The sequence below is a fragment of the Lepidochelys kempii genome, chromosome 10 (assembly GCF_965140265.1).
Source record: "Lepidochelys kempii isolate rLepKem1 chromosome 10, rLepKem1.hap2, whole genome shotgun sequence".
Taxonomy (NCBI): Eukaryota; Metazoa; Chordata; order Testudines; family Cheloniidae; genus Lepidochelys; species Lepidochelys kempii.
Genome location: NC_133265.1, coordinates 81193560 through 81211047, shown reverse-complemented (window position 1 = coordinate 81211047; position 17488 = coordinate 81193560). Strand labels below are relative to the sequence as shown.

Below are 17488 nucleotides of genomic sequence, written 5' to 3'. Positions count from 1 at the left end.
CTACAATGCCTATATGAATGAAAGCGCTAGGAAATATTTTAAACGCTCAGTATGTTAAATTTTAGCATAGTTCAGATTTTGTTTTGTGTGGTTTTGTTTTTTAAAAGAATGCATCCAATAATGCCCACAAGTGATTCAAAACCACTTCAGCCCTGCTACTGAAACAACAGCTATTTACTCAGATCTGTGTGTATAGACACATACACACATGCAGTAATATACGTAACAGACAGACACGCACGCCCCTGCCCCCTTTCAGTGGAAGAATTTGAGGACAAAGGAAACAATTGGTACCCCACAGCTACGGGTTACACAGATTCAGTAATGTACAGTCAGGTTAGCAGTACTGCAAACCAGCCAAAAGCAGGAGTTACTTTACGGCATGTTTAATAAATATGCAACGAGTGATTTTTTTTTTTAAACTAAATCATAAGGAATTCCTGGAGAATTCAGACAGACTTCTGCTCAGTAATGTTAACTGTAGTCAGATACAAAGTTCCGGCAAGTTATCAATCTTACAAAACCTCAGAGAATGAAACAAATAGTCACAAAACATACAGAATGAATACCACATAGGAGAATCAAAGAGCATTTGCTGTCCTATGTGAAACAATGAGATTAAAACATGAAGCTGAACTGAAAAGCCTTTCTGCTCTTATATACTGGTTTGGGGGATCATAGGCTGACCTTGGCTTTTGGAAGGTAAGCTAAGGATGAAAGATTCCCAACTCTTTTACAATATATTCACCACATTCAGTTCTCTAGGGTTGCCAAGGTTTTAATCAAACTTTTAATTTTGTTTTTAAAAGCAGGTTTTCAGCTCACCTTCAACACAGCAGAATCAGTATGAACACTGCCACCACTCAGATGTAAAATAGTCATGAACTCCCCAGAATTTCATTCTTTAATTTTCATTTTATTAGGTTTTATAAGGTGGGGCCACATCTGCTCTCAGTTACACTGGTGCGAGTCTGGAGGAATCAGTCACTTCAGATTTATACTAGGTATTACAGTGAAGCATCTGCTCTTTAATTACCAATTTAATAACCCAATGGATTTGCTAGACTAAAATTTATAAACTAGTTATATTCCTAATGAAGGCTTAAAAACCTCCATCTCAGACTGAATTTAAAAATGAAGTATTTCCTGTTTTCTCCTTCTATTTATTTATTTGAAACGGACATTTAATAAATTATAAAAGGGGTGTAAGGTGAAATATATCTAAATCAGCCAGATATGTATGGAATACACATGCATGGGAAAAACTATTTAACTCACTTTTAACTCACACACACTGATCTATAAATACATATATACACACACATTTACATATAAACACAAACAGTTTGTTTTCAAAATTCAAGTCAACTATTCAGTGGCAGAGGGATGCTGTAAAAACTCTAAAAACAATTTTGATGCCACATATTCATGTGAGCCTGTCAATTTACCATTCAACTGATCTTACAGCAATGCCTAATTCTACTTGGATTAAAGTAAGTAATTTTTTTTTTTAAATCAATGCAAAGTTTAAAGAGACAACTTTATATGCAAAAGGTGGCCCTTGTCAATGCTTGAACTAGCTGATATCAACTGTTTGGGACATAAAAATTCAGACAAGAATCTGCTAATTGTGGTATTCCTTCCTATCCTTCCTGATAAGCTTGTTACCTGCACTTTCAACTAGCTAAAAAAATATTTTTCACACCAGAGGACATATTCACTCTCTCTGGTGAGGACTTTGGGACACAATAGAATCACCTCCCTGCTCCATCCCCCAACTCTTATTTTAAAGAATCTCCTGAAAAACTGCTTTCCATCTATTTACATGTTTCTCTATTTAATAAGAATGGATCAGTCCAAATGATCCATCAGTTCTAAAAAAGACTTTCCTATGTCATGCATTCTTTTAAAAAAAAAAAAAAAAAAAGTAATAGGAATTGGAAAACACGTATGGCTCACACAGTTCAATAAAAGCATACTTAAAAACAGGGAATCACTCAAAAAAACTAGGAGGCCAAAAAGAGAAAAATCCAATTTGGAACCACTAACAGATTTCTACAGACAGACATTTCAATACAGTTAAGTGAGTGGGCTATGGTTTGGGTGCTGTTTTTGTTTAGTTGTTTTTTTAAGCTTAATGTCTAACATTCAATGTTAAGTTAATTTTGATGCATCTGAAGTCAAAAGACGATGTATCACTACCACTGACAGCAGCACAAACCATGCAACAGTGCATTCTAAACCATACTTCCTTCTCTTTGTTTGACAGGCTTGTTTTTAGCAGAAATTTAATCTATTGTGGCCAAAAGTAGGTATTCACTGACAGAGCCATTTTGGCCCCAATTCAGTAAGCTACTTAAGCACACTGCTCACTTTAAAGCACATGAGTCATTCCACACCTTAAAATTTAACACACGTTTAAGTACCTTGTTGATTGGGACCGCAATTATTTAAAGGATTAATACTGGAGGTTAGAAATAAAAATCTAGAGTGACGGTGTGTCAGTGCTTTTATATGGGGCTAGATTCTATGAAACTGTCCTGTCTCAAAACAATACCTCAGCTTGAGAGTGTATGGAGTCTGGCCCATAAGAGTAACTGACACACTAATGAGCTTGCAACATGTTTGATGAAAGAGCTGGAACTCCACATGCCAACTGAATATACAGTCATATAGAATCAGAAATGACATTTAAAACACACTCCCATATCCTGCACTACAGAGGGTATGCGGTGGAATAGTACAAGTAGGGTATATATCACTTTAAGCGTAATAAATCTGTGCTGAAAAGGGGTTAAGAGGAATTCAGTTCTACCATCAATTGTAAATGGCGTTTCCAAAAGAAAAAACCTCCTGCAACGTAGAAATTCCTTTCCTTTTTCATTAACATTACTGTGAAGAAAATAATGCCATGTGTGTCCAAACTAAAGTAAGTAAATCACTGGACAAATGCATACGTGTAAAATCTTCAGCATCCAGAAAAATGAACTGAAGTTTTTCTTTTTTTCTTTTTTCTTTTTTTTTTTTTTTTGTACTTTTCTTTTTTTGTTTTGTTTTACCAGTCAGGCCATCTTAGGTTTATATACAAAAGTAAAACTGAAAATATAGTTTTGTTCTCTGTACACGTCTTAAGCTTTTCTTTCCTAAAAAAGGAAAAAAAACACCTTGTCTACGTTTCTAAATAGAGTAAGATAAAACCAAGCACAAAGATCTCTTTTTCTGACAAGTCCATTTAGTCCAAGAATTAGTCCAATGAAATAATGTCCGGTATGCCAAAGATAGATGCCGTGTCTGTGCTGCTTCTATTTGCAACTGGATGGCCATGATTCTCTCGCAAGCTGTTGGAGGACACAAGACTGCTGTTACTGCCACTATTGCTACCATTAGTGGCTGGGAGAGTACTGCTTCCTCCTGCATTCAACTGATCGAGAAACATCTGGGATGAAGCGTATGGGAAAAAACGAGGGTGCAAGAGTTCTGGATCATCTGACGCAGAAACTGCCGCCGCTGCAGCAGCGAGAAGGGAAGTGTTGTAATGCTGTGAAAAAAGACAACGTTGTAAAGTTACACTTCTGATTCCACAGGTTTTCTTCACAGCGGCACAAACGAGGTAGAAAGTATCTGTGTATTCTAAGCTTCCGGAATTCTAGAAACTGACAACCATTTGTCTACTCTGTGTTGTCCAAGTGTTACTTTGTAAGACAATTTGTAAAAGCAAGTGAACTGAAGACTTTGGTTTCTAAAGCCAGAAGAAAACTGGAAACAAAATTAGTACTGGTTTCAAAGTAGCAGCCATGTTAGTCTGTATCCACAAAAAGAACAGGAGTACTTGTGGCACCTTAGAGACTAACAAATTCATCTGAGCATAAGCTTTCGTGAGCTACAGCTCACTTCATTGGATGCATTCAATGAAGTGAGCTGTAGCTCACGAAAGCTTATGCTCAAATAAATGTGTTAGTCTCTTAAGTGCCACAAGTCCTCCTTTTTTTAAAATTAGTTTGCTCCTACTGGATAGTAAGCAATCTCTCTCAATTCCAAACCATAATGAGATACTATTGGGATGGTGAGAAGCAGTGTACTTTCCCTTTCTTACCCCTCCCCCACAAAAACCCCCACCTATTGGCAAGAAACTACTCATACTTGAATGGAATCTTTTGGCCAGAATTGAGAGACACAAGCCACCCACTACTGTGACATTAGAGACAGATACTTATTTTTACAGTCGGAAGACCTCTCTTACTGCACTCAAGAAACAGATTCAGGAATAGTCTGCTTAAAAATCAGTAGGTAGTGATCACGGATTCCAGTAGGACCATTATTTTTTTTAGCCTACAGGCGAGCCCCAAAAGAAGTGAGCTTTCAGCTTTAAAATGACATTAACGAGAAATACTAGTTGCCGATGATCCTTTTTGAATTTAAAATAATTTAAAAGTAATTTGCATTTTGCTCTTTCTGCCAGTGGTTTCTAGTTTGCATTTCTCCTCACAATGAAAGCAGACTGCTCAGGTTCAATTCCTGCTATACATATACTAGTGCAATGATGCAATATTTGCCAGGCAAACTAAAGGGCAATGATTATTTCAGAAGAATTTCCATTCCTATTTTATTATTTCAGAAAAATTTCTCTTAGCATTCAAGTTTTGTAAAGCCTTTTTTTACAAAAACCTATACACTGGCTCAATTTCTGACTCTCTTGAATCCCTTTAGAAGGGATTTACTTAAAACTAACTTATGCTGCATTACTCATTTTTCTACAACTTACCTGATTGTCTCCTGATAGGAAAGGGAAGAAATCTAATCCTGTGGAAAGTCAAAATAAAAAGGGTTTCAGTTTCTCAAGAGAAAGTTGCCCTTCCCACCCCCAAAATCAAATAATTTAACCGAAGTGTGATGTGGATGATCATGAAATTTAACTTTTAGTTATACCTAGACAGTGAAGTACCGTGTGTAGGAGAGATTAAGTGTTTTTATCCCTTCAGATAAGAGTTAACCTGAGTTAAGCATAGAATTATCTTCTCTGAGCCCCAAAATAGTATTTTGTATGACTGGACCACTAATCAATTGTACATTTACACTGCTTCACAATAGCGTGAACTTTTTAAGTTCAATTCAAAGCAGTAAGAAGCCTAACCTTGTAAATCATAAGGCATAGGTGTCATGTGGAATGGATGCCTGTAGTCCTGAATAAGTGATGTATTCATGTAACTTGTGTCAACAGCAGGAAGACTTGGGGTTCTTGAAACGGGAGATGCTTGATGGGGTAGGTTTAAAATGCTGCAAAGGAAAGAACATTTTTCACACTTTGTAAACATGTTTGATTTAAATATTAACCAACAGTTTGAAGAGTGCAAATTCCTGCTTGCGGAAAAAACAAAACCCAAAATACCAACACATGCATCATACAGAGCTTTAAAAACCAAAGTTAGTCCTGAAGAAATCATTCAAAATGTGGCGTGCATTACAGTAAAAGCACATGTCGCTCTGGCAAAAGACATATCCCTGACACTAGAGGGAACAGCCCCCGCCAAATTTCAAAGTCTTGTTCCAAAGCATAACGGTCTAGAACTTTAACAAACAACAGTTGTAAGGAATTTTTTTACAACTGGGGGCGGGGGGAGACAACACATTTTTCCTCTAATCTTGCTCTCAGAAATGGCTGAATCATTTGCACAGAAACATAAACCAACAGACATCTGCATGGAAAATTTCAGCCCACATGGTTACATTTTGTCAACGTTATAAAGATATGAAAACAGGTCTTATAACGGAAAGTGTTAGGCAACTTTAACTTTAGTCAGAGGTAGCACTGCCTATATTAATAAGAGAATGAATAGCCATCACGAGTCAGGACAAAAGGACCTGAGGATTTAAGAGTTGTTTGTGTGTGTGTGTGTGTGTGTATATATATATATATATACACACACACACACACCCCTCTTAAATTTATATGTGTACACACACACACACACACACACACACACACACACACACACAGTTAAAAGCCTGCATAACATCCCAACAATTATTTCTATATGCTACACAGGGCATTTCCTATGGAGCAACAGCCAAGGAGATCTTAACTAGACTCACATGATCACTGAGCGGCTTTAGTACTGGGATAATAATCAGAACAATGGCACAATCCCTTTGTATAGGCCCAGAGTTTTCATCCATGAATGTTTTACCAGTTCTGCTCTATTAACAGCATCGCTATTTATTTATAGCTGGTTATTCTGGTATTCTATACTGCTGCTTTGCTGGTGGTAGTCTTTGGCAAAAACAGACAATACACCCACACCACACTATGTCAGTTTCTCATACTGCTGTTGTTCTCAGTTGTGTACTTTGTTTCCACAATTCTCTACTAGCACAGATTAATTTCCAAACCTCTCAAAATATTTGTTTCTTCAACTATACTAGCTCAAGACCTTTTTCAATGGTTTCCTTTTTTGTCATAGGTCAGTTACAAAAATGGCTTCATCATTGTACTGTGTTTTGTAGTAAAACCCATAAAGTTCATCCTGTGAAGTTGCAGCAAGACAAATCTTCACTTCTGCTAGCAGACCACCATCTTTTTAACTCCCAGTCTGTGAGTTATGAGTTACTGAGATCAAGCCATAGTTTGTGGTATCAAGTTCTGTTGTAATAAACTCAGGACAGACTTTGAATAGTGAACTTCCAAGGTGCAATTAAATTTCACTTGATATTTGTTTTCACCATTGCGTGTCGTGAACATATTTTCATCTTAACTAAAAATAGTGCCCACTTTATTCTTACCCCTTATTATTTAGTGGTGATGCAGGAGAAATGGAAGGACAGCTCCTCTTGGCAGACGGTACCTCCTCCTCCTCATCTGAGGAGCTGTCTATGGTTAGATCAATCACTTCTACTTTCTTATTTTTATTTGATTGCTGGTGAGAAGACACTTGATGATCCAAGGAAGAACTTATGCATCCTACAAAGATTTAAGAAACATGCTAATTATTTAAGCCATAATTTATATTGTACATGCATTACAACGAAGACAAGCGTCACTTGGTTAAATTAAAATTATACATGCTTGCCATAAATAAAGCTTAGAAGCCAACAAAAGTGGAAAGAAAACCAGATTAAAAAGCATTAACAAAGCTTCAGAAATACAGACAGGCTCACATGGATGTTAATGTTACTCAAACATCTTACTTCAGTTTCATCAATAAAAAGCTACAGCTACACAAAGGGAACGGGCATGTTCCGTTGCTCATAGAATTGTAGTACTCTTTTAGAAACAAACCCACATTTTAATATTTTAAACAATGTGGGTTAACAATACGAGATTTAGTTTGTACCTTCAAAAATTTAAGACTTACCATCAACTCCATTATAAGACGCAGTTACTTCTTGAACCTCCTTTTTGGATCTCATGGGAGCCCATGACCCGTCCTCCTTAAACTGAATTTCATCACAGTCTGTGCAGTACTTCAAGATTTCCATAAACAACCTGTGAAGCAAAAACCTTAATATCCATCTTCAAAAAATAAAAAGGAAATGGAGAAAAACTTTAAATTAGATTAAATTAAGGTAAATTAGAACCATTCTTTTGAAAGGATTAGTCCTATTTGAGAATTTCAGGCATTTCTCTCTCCTCGGTACAAGTTCTTAACAAGGAAACTGAAATGTTAAAATATTACTTAAAATAATCTGCACATTCACTTAATGATACAGTAGAATCTCGACTGTCCAAACCTCAATGTGTTGAGCTCCTTGTTGTCCAAAACAGGTTCGTGTCCCACTATGTATATTACGATGAAAATTCCCCTATTTATCCAAATTTAGTCAATGACTTCCCTGACATTTAGATAATCAAGGATATAATGTATTTTCTAGGAATCCAAACATTTGGGTAACTCAAATGGACTCTAGTACATTGCATCAAGAAATGATGCACAAATCTGTAAGTAAGTACATTTATCTCAAGGCAAAACAGTGAGGAACAATCACTGCTCATAACTGCATACCCCAATTTGCCACCGTAACCATCAGTTGCTTGTTTCCCTTAAGATTCCTTCTACTATGGATGGAGTAATGTTAACAAAAAAATTAAACACAAAGCTTCCTTAAACTGACTGTGAACACAGCTGGCCTAACCATGTACGAAGATGTCTGAGGGGCAGCCATTTCTGAAGCAGGCTCTCAGAAATTATTCCATCTGTAAAGTGGACAGGGCCACTACGTAAAATGAACAAAATCCCTCAAAAGAGGAGGCCAGAGGGCAGACAATACTACTCTAAGGAATGAATTTCCTACTGACTGTGCAATTAGCTCTTATTTCTGTAAAATAATATTCTATGTTGATCCCTACTGCCGAGGGATAAAATCTAGAGGAAGGATTAGGAGAGAGGCTAGTTAAAATAGCATAATCACCTTGATATATCTTCTTTACCAACAGAGCTATGGATATTAGCTTTTTGATGACTCAAGTGTATCAATCCATAGAGATTCACTTTGGGAAATACGTTTCAACCTGGGAAAGAGTGATCCTTCCCAGTAATTAAAATTAAGCTTTTTCTCCCGAACAGAACCACATGATAATTTCCTCATTCCCCCCAGGACACACACACTGCTTTTGGAGAAGCAAATTCCTGCCCAGGTAGATTGGGATCTGAAGAACTAATGCTGAGCACTGAATCCATATGTTGCAGGTGTGCACAGAAGCTGGTGCTTGCTTTCAGTGAGGTTTTTAGGTTCTTTGGGACGTTTTTTAGTAAGTAGCATCAGGGAAATAAACACATGTAACAACTCCAAATGTAGAATGTGCAAAAAATTTAGATAGGAATGTCTTCTTATAAACTATTCCCAGACACGGTACATCACAATTACAAATTATGCACTGTATTTTGCTCCAAATGTTACTTACCCATCAATAATGAGGTGTTCATAGGGAGCCTTCTTGTCACAAACAGGACAAACCCAAGTAGGTTTCTTCTCATTCATCTGAATGTACAGAGTGGCATCAAAACACTGCAGATGTGAACAAGTCAGGGCCCTGCATGGGATAGTTAGCCGCATTTTCCCAAGCTTTAGGAGGAGAAAAAAAAAAAATGGTTGCCTCTTTTGAAAAACAAACGTTCATCTGTTTTAACCACGAAGATGCAACTGTGCTAGAGTTCAGTTTCTAAACATTAAGTATTTCAGGAAATACAAGTTCTGATTATTATATTCAAGTCACACACCTTTGCTGTGTCTTTTCTGTGTACCGATAGCATCAATAACAAGTGCTACTACAGATAGATTTTTTGTCAACAAAGTTCAGACATGGGAAATGGAAGACCATTTCATTTTTATACTCCTGGCCCAAAATGCAAAGTCAATTTACCTTTAGTGTTTTAGACTAATAAATATGAAAAATAATTATTCTCCCTCACTGGTGTACTGGAAGCTACAGCTAATTTGCCATCCACTACCACCACACCTAGTCTCTTTCAGCACTACAGAGTATCTACATAGTGTGGAAGACTATATAAGAGATGACGAGGTTCATTCCCAGCCTTGAGACAGGAAGTGTCTTTTTATTCTGTGTTTGTTCAGCACCCAGCACAATGTGGCTCTGCTCCATCACTGGGGATCCCAACCAACACCATCCTCCAAATCAACAACTGCCGACCTGAAGTATGTCCAAAATGGAAAAATCTACTCCAAAAGAACAGTGTCTAAGCAATGTAGATGATCACACTCACACAGCATACTACAGGAAGAGAGAGCGCTCAACCTAAGATTTAGACAAGAAAAATCTTGACAAAGAAAATGCAGTCCAAAACCAATCCAGAGCCTAAAAATATTCCAGGCTCTCCCATTTAAGTAAAATACCTAATGGAACAGTTTGCAGGATGTTTCAGAAGCTACATGGTCATGTACACTCCTAAGAGGCAATACAGGACTAGAGCCACAGGGTGGCACTCGCTCTCAAAACATCAGCGAAGCTAAAAAAACCAACAAAAGAGAACAAAGGCTCTGCTTGCAGTGAACTACTTCCTTCCCAAAGCTTCTCCACAGCAACCTTTAAGCAGCGTGAAATACCTGCTTCCATTCTCAGCAACATTCATCCATACAGTAGTTTCTAACCCATATCTTTATCTTGTTTATTTTTCTTCCCTCTGGCTTTCAATCACTAACACAAGTCACCTACAGATGGGAGTGGAGTCATACATCTCCCAGGGGAATATGCAGTAATGGTAGTATAGAGATCAGTCAGCAGGAGGTGCTATGCATGCCATGCATTTGGCAACCCTTCCCCCAATACCCATGACCAAGCATATTATTTCTTTCACACAGTACTAGTCCCCCTGATCCATGTCTGTTCTAAATTCATATCTCCCAGATGGTAGGTCAATGGCTCATTTGTCTTTTGGACACAGTACAATTCACCAACTACAATCAGTATCATGATTAAGCATGTTGGAAACAGAAGACCTTTTGTTTTCCAGAACCTGGATGCTTAAATATGATGCAAACTAAAAACAATAGCAGCAGCAGAGCAGTGACACAAAACTCCCTAGGAAAAAACAGGTTAACGAGTATTGTAACAAGCTTTGCAGTGTAGGATGTTGAACTCATTCTTAAATACATGACGCCAAATAATGCATTGCCACACACATCAAGAAATAGAAGTTTTCTTCTCATAATACCATTACCACATTACACACATAATTTCTGAGTACTAGTTAAGACTTAATAGGATACCTAAATACAGTGTGTGCAATGTGGACAAGAAATGATGGTCTCATTTCCCAGCTTTGCATGAAAACTTATTGGGTTAGATCCTTCAGTTTGGCCAAGCTGTGTTCATGTTACTAAGGTAAAAGATGCAGAAGGGAGGGAAACTTAGATCATCTTTACACACCACATAAAGGAACAATACAGGGTTCAAGTCCAATATTTCTGGCTGCACTCTCACATCATTTAGCCTAATACATTGTAAATGCATATAATAGAGTTATCTTCACAATAAAAAGAGAAAAACTAAAAAAAAAAAAGAGGAAGTTTAGAATTTGCAGAAAATTGTAGAACCACAATAGTTGCCAGATTGGGGGGGGGAGGGGTGTGTGAAATTCATGTCAATTATTTACTCCTTTCCTCAAGGCTGGGGTTATTTCTGGAAACACACACATGGTCTTTCAAACTTCCTCATGCAAACTGTCCTATCAGCAGCCTCTTTGTTGCTGAATCCTGGGTCAGCTCCTTCCAGGTCCTTGCTTGAATTTCACAAAGTTGGGGTAGGGCTTATTTGCAAAAGCAGCTTACAAGGAAATTCAGAACATATTCAGAGGTGATTTTTCAGCCTCTTAGAACCTTTATATTTTTCTCCTCTCAAATTTAGGGCCCAGCCTTGCAACCTTTATTCATGCATGTAGTCCCATTTATTCCCTTAGAACTACTTTCATAAGCAAGAATTGGGATAGCTCAGTGGTTTGAGTATTGGCCTGCTAAACTCAGGGTTGTGAGTTCAATCCTTAAGGGGCCATTTAGGGATCTGGGGCAGAAATTGGGGCTTGGTCCTGCTTTGAGCAGGCGGTTGGACTAGATGACCTCCTGAGGTCCCTTCCAACCCTGATATTCTATTCTATGAATTACTCCTGCAAGTGAGGGCTGCAGCATGGGTCTTTTAGCAGCCATTTTTCACCATGCCATGCTTTACATTCTTTGGTTTTGGTACTTGAATTACTGGAGACTAAGAACACTTTAAAAGGAATGATATCAGGAGGGCCAAATCGCATTTGGAGTTGCAGGTAGCAAGAGATGTCACGAGTAACAAGAAGGGTTTCTTCAGGTGTGTTGGCAACAAGAAGAAAGCCAAGGAATGTGTGGGCCCCTTACTGAATGAGGGAGGCAACCTAGTGACAGAGGATGTGGAAAAAGCTAATGTACTCAATGCTTTTTTTGCCTCTGTCTTCATTAACAAGGTCAGCTCCCAGACTGCTGCGCTGGGCATCACAAAATGGGGAAGAGATGGCCAGCCCTCTGTGAAGATAGAGGTGGTTAGGGACTATTTAGAAAAGCTGGACGTGCACAAGTCCATGGGGCCGGACGAGTTGCATCCGAGAGTGCTGAAGGAATTGGCGGCTGTGATTGCAGAGCCATTGGCCATTATCTTTGAAAACTCGTGGCGAACCGGGGAAGTCCCGGATGACTGGAAAAAGGCTAATGTAGTGCCAATCTTTAAAAAAGGGAAGAAGGAGGATCCTGGGAACTACAGGCCAGTCAGCCTCACCTCAGTCCCTGGAAAAATCATGGAGCAGGTCCTCAAAGAATCAATCCTGAAGCACTTGCATAAGAGGAAAGTGATCAGGAACAGCCAGCATGGATTCACCAAGGGAAGGTCATGCCTGACTGGACTGTGATTCACCAAGGGAAGGTCATGCCTGACTAATCTAATCGCCTTTTATGATGAGATTACTGGTTCTGTGGATGAAGGGAAAGCAGTGGATGTATTGTTTCTTGACTTTAGCAAAGCTTTTGACACGGTCTCCCACAGTATTCTTGTCAGCAAGTTAAGGAAGTATGGGCTGGATGAATGCATTATAAGGTGGGTAGAAAGCTGGCTAGATTGTCGGGCTCAACGGGTAGTGATCAATGGCTCCAAGTCTAGTTGGCAGCCGGTATCAAGTGGAGTGCCCCAAGGCTCGGTCTTGGGGCCGGTTTTGTTCAATATCTTCATAAATGATCTGGAGGATGGTGTGGATTGCACTCTCAGCAAATTTGCGGATGATACTAAACTGGGAGGAGTGGTAGATACGCTGGAGGGAAGGGATAGGATACAGAAGGACCTAGACAAATTGGAGGATTGGGCCAAAAGAAATCTGATGAGGTTCAATAAGGATAAGTGCAGGGTCCTGCACTTAGGATGGAAGAATCCAATGCACCGCTACAGACTAGGGACCGAATGGCTAGGCAGCAGTTCTGCGGAAAAGGACCTAGGGGTGACAGTGGACGAGAAGCTGGATATGAGTCAGCAGTGTGCCCTTGTTGCCAAGAAGGCCAATGGCATTTTGGGATGTATAAGTAGGGGCATAGCGAGCAGATCGAGGGACGTGATCGTTCCCCTCTATTCGACATTGGTGAGGCCTCATCTGGAGTACTGTGTCCAGTTTTGGGCCCCACACTACAAGAAGGATGTGGATAAATTGGAGAGAGTCCAGCAAAGGGCAACAAAAATGATTAGGGGTCTAGAACACATGACTTATGAGGAGAGGCTGAGGGAGCTGGGATTGTTTAGCCTGCAGAAGAGAAGAATGAGGGGGGATTTGATAGCTGCTTTCAACTACCTGAAAGGGAGTTCCAAAGAGGATGGCTCTAGACTGTTCTCAGTGGTAGCAGATGACAGAACGAGGAGTAATGGTCTCAAGTTGCAGTGGGGGAGGTTTAGATTGGATATTAGGAAAAACTTTTTCACTAAGAGGGTGGTGAAACACTGGAATGTGTTACCTAGGGAGGTGGTAGAATCTCCTTCCTTAGAGGTTTTTAAGGTCAGGCTTGACAAAGCCCTGGCTGGGATGATTTAACTGGGAATTGGTCCTGCTTCGAGCAGGGGGTTGGACTAGATGACCTTCAGGGGTCCCTTCCAACCCTGATATTCTATGATTCTATGATAAAAAAAAAGATGAGACTTTACTCTCCAAAAGCGAAGAGATTTTCTTCAAACTTTCCAAAGGAAAATTTACCGTGGGTCTGAGACCAAGCATTGACAGTTTCTGGGAAAAATTTCTACAGGGAACTGAAAGTTATGTATTAGCAAATGAGAACAAGGGTTTTGTCATAGAATTGTGTTCAGGACCATGAATACTATGTTATTAGTCACCATCCTAGTTCATTTATATTGCAAGCGCCACTTTACAGGACACACAGGAAGATATGGTATCTGTCCTTAAGAACTTCTGCAATGATACAACAACGAAAGAGGAACAGTGAAGCACACTGAAGGATGACTCCCAAAGCGTGTGCATGTTACATACACATCACCAGGATGATACAGAAAAATATGCCTAACATATTCTGTTTTAAACCTTACGTTTATTAGAAGAGACTAGGCTTAAAGAGAAAGAGGTAGCATAGACTGAGATAAAAACCATTCCACAAGAGCCACTTCTCAAAGCTCGGTTAGGTATTTCATTTATATTTCACATCACTAAAAACTTAATTTTTCATTTCTGCATTAATTTTAATTCAGCTATCTTTAAGCTTGCAGCCATGGAGACTGCCTTGCTCTACGTCCTTCCTGCTCTAATATAAATTCATCTGAACCAAAACTCAGACAAAGAGCAAACATTTAAAAAGCTCTAGCTAAAAGGACAGATTACGAGACCCCAAGTTGCAAAAAAACCTTCTTACTATTCCTATACATAAAAGAAAATACCTGTAAGCTTGTTTTTCCTAGATCAATTTCTAGGTATGTTTAAGAATAAAACTGATGGACTGTTCTTTCCCTCTATAAATAGGGGTAAATAGGACAACAAACCGATGTATTGTTTTAGAAAACTGGTCAGCAGGAAACCAAAACCAAAAGGTTGCAAAAACGATTAAATTGCCAAAAGTGCCAATGAAAGGCAATCAGCTACTACTGAAGTAAACATCTGTAACTCCAAAAGATGCACCAGGATTTAAGTGACTGAGCTACTGTATTAGCACTGTTAACGCCTAAAAATTAGACAGTTCCTAGATTTAGTAAATTAATCCCTATTACTGCTTTTCATTGGAGCCTAAGTAGTCTTTAACTTTAGGAAATAAAAGCATTGTACTTAAAGAATTAAACCATGGCAGCACAGTACTAGTACTTCCTAAGGTAATGAGGTTCCAACAGTACATAACAAAAATTTAACTATGCAAAGATTCAACAAAATCAAGTTACTCTAAAGTTAATAATATTATGTATACAAGAGTGTTCTTGACCTTTACATTAATACATTATTTGTATTACATCTCTCAAACTCTTAAGAACAGGATTTCACTTTTTATAAAAGCAATACTCTTGCACTCTCTTTTGCTTAATAAAAAAAGAGTACTTTTATCTGGTGACATAAGTGTTAAATACTATTATAACTAATATGTGCCATACCAAAAAGCCTTAAGAATGAAGATTAAATATTAAAATATCCAGCACAGCTATAAACATATAATAATCTGCCTAACAAATACTTTTATAAAAGAGTCAGCAAAGTGAATTGTGTTCTTTGCAAGGTGGAGCTTTTTTATCCAAAAATATCTTTCCATTGTCAGAATCCAAGAAGCCATTTAATAACCTTACAAATAAGCCCCAATTTTGCCAGGCAACAGAGTAAGTAGCAAAGTCAGCTTTATTCTTGAGAGTCACATTTCAAAACTGAAAACTTTCAGCATCACGCTTGAGTGGATCTAGACAAATCAGGAAACAGATGCATCCTTATTCTTGACACAGTTTAAGTTTTAGCTGCAATTAAGACACTGTTGACCAAAGACAGAGCACACAGTAATGAAGAAGTATGTTACATTTCATGGGAAAACTAAGGGTATACAGGATGCAAAATAAAGTTCATAACAATTATAATTCATACTGTGTAATTCAGCTGGTGATAAGAAACTGTAATATGTACAAACTATTGTTTAATTCCTCTTCTTTTCCAGCTCCTTTCACCTCTGGTAACAGTTTAATAAATCTGTTTTGATTAATGTGTCTGATCTCATTTCCAAATTCCAAGGGACTAATAACTGAAGTCATTTGTGAGTTACACAGATTGGTATGGGAAGCAAGCAACCCTGTCTATTTCAAATTTTGCAGCAACCTTTATTTGCTTAAAATGTCCTTTGGACTATTGATTCTTTTTTTAAATTGAAAACAATAAAGCCCTGTAATTGAAGTGTACATATATACCTATCACCTTCAGTTACAGGGATTTATCTCTTTGGCTCCAGGAGCCAGTTGTTGGTGTGCATGTGTACACGGATACATTCATCCTATTGCTAATAGTGGTTGTACCATGGCCAAGCACCAAGAAGTTAAGCTATGTTCAATATCTAGATAAACTATCCCCTTTTAGGACCCAACCCATCAACACTTAAAGGTGATTAACTTAAAGTATTTGCATAGCCCCAGTGAAGTGAATGGAACTATTCACACGCTCAAGGTTAATCACGTGCTTATGTGCTTTGCTGGATCCCAAACTCAAAGAGTTAATATATAAGTGAACACAGCTTTTAACTTGCATTAAAAATTGACCCGTAACAGCCAGTTCAGTTTCATCAGAACCAGCTTTGCAGGAGTTACTTTTATACTTACTGGACACAGAAGAGAAACTCTTAAACTGGTTGTAGCTATTTCACTGTCTGGGTCTGCAGTCAGTTTCTCTTTTACTGCCATTTGAAGGAAGAAGAAAAAAGAAAAAACAGAGAAAGGTTTGTTATGCACACTTCACCAGGATGATGATAGTAATACACATGCCTAAAACAATCTGCTTTAAACCTGCAGTTTGCCATGTCTATTTGGAATGAGCAACATTGATTATATTGTCCCAAACTCCTGCAGTTCTGTAAACCTGAAGAAAAATATTCATGTCTGCATGTGTAGAGTGTAGTTCCCATGCAGTTTCTACTCTCCTAAAACTTCAGTGGAGCACCATGAAAGGAGAAACTTCTTAAACACAATATTTCATTTCTAAAAAAGAGTTTCTGCATAAAAATACTAGATTTTTATGGGTAGGCAATTTTAAAGTGATAAGCTCTCTAATAAAGCAATATCAAGTTCTTTGGTCAACTGCCGGATTTAGGCACATTAAAAAAAATAATTTGTTAAATCCTGCATGTAGGCTTGCAACCTCCTGCCTCTTTGAAATAGATATTAGGGGCTCCAATGATTCAAGGGAAATGCACCCTTGCAGAATGCTGGTTGCAGAATTGATAGGCAAAAGGAGGAGCATGACCAGGCAGGCACTCGTATAGAATTAGTATTGTAAGGACTGCAGTCAAATATAGGCCCTGGCTCCTCCCTTGCACCCTCTATTTTTGTCTATAAAAAGAGTTATAAAAAGTAACATAGCTGAGATTTAAATGCAGAGAAATCAGGCAATTCCAAGTCACAGTTGCTACATGAGCCTTAGCTGCTCCTTCTTAGTGGGTGTTTCATTAATGTGTATACCTTGTAAGTGCAGTGCGGCCAAGCTTAACACAAAGTCCTTGAGAGGAGGAGACAAATGGCTCAGGAAACTTTGTTGGATTGCCTGATTTTTGTGCCCTTAAATTTCAAATCATAACGTTACATTAACAGAGTTTCATACACATAACTGTTCAATATTATTTTTGTACTTGGCATTTAGTGGTGTCCTAGTCTATGTAGGTTCTGCTACGGTGTTCATCACTGTAGTACCTGTGTACCTTCCAGAAGTAAATGAAGCAACGTGACTAAGTTCTGTCACATGTTTGTTCCCCCATCCTCTCCTTGGGAAGAAATGTGCACAGCAGCGTGCTCTGTTTTTTGTTTTTTAAG

At 38.4% G+C, this 17488-nt stretch overlaps 1 protein-coding gene across 2 annotated transcripts in view; it reads right to left on the bottom strand.

Moving 5' to 3' along the window:
- Positions 1-2270: 2270 nt before the first annotated feature.
- PIAS1 (protein inhibitor of activated STAT 1) overlaps positions 2271-17488 on the bottom strand; it is a 96639-nt gene continuing 81421 nt past the window's right edge. For both annotated transcript variants that reach the window (XM_073304443.1, XM_073304444.1), the window contains 7 exons: positions 16286-16359; positions 8897-9057; positions 7350-7480; positions 6778-6955; positions 5132-5274; positions 4763-4800; positions 2271-3538 (listed from right to left, as the gene is read on the bottom strand). In XM_073304443.1, coding sequence (XP_073160544.1) covers positions 3245-3538; positions 4763-4800; positions 5132-5274; positions 6778-6955; positions 7350-7480; positions 8897-9057; positions 16286-16359 — 1019 coding nt within the window. In that variant the 3' untranslated portion in view covers positions 2271-3244. The remainder of the gene's footprint in view (positions 3539-4762; positions 4801-5131; positions 5275-6777; positions 6956-7349; positions 7481-8896; positions 9058-16285; positions 16360-17488) is intronic.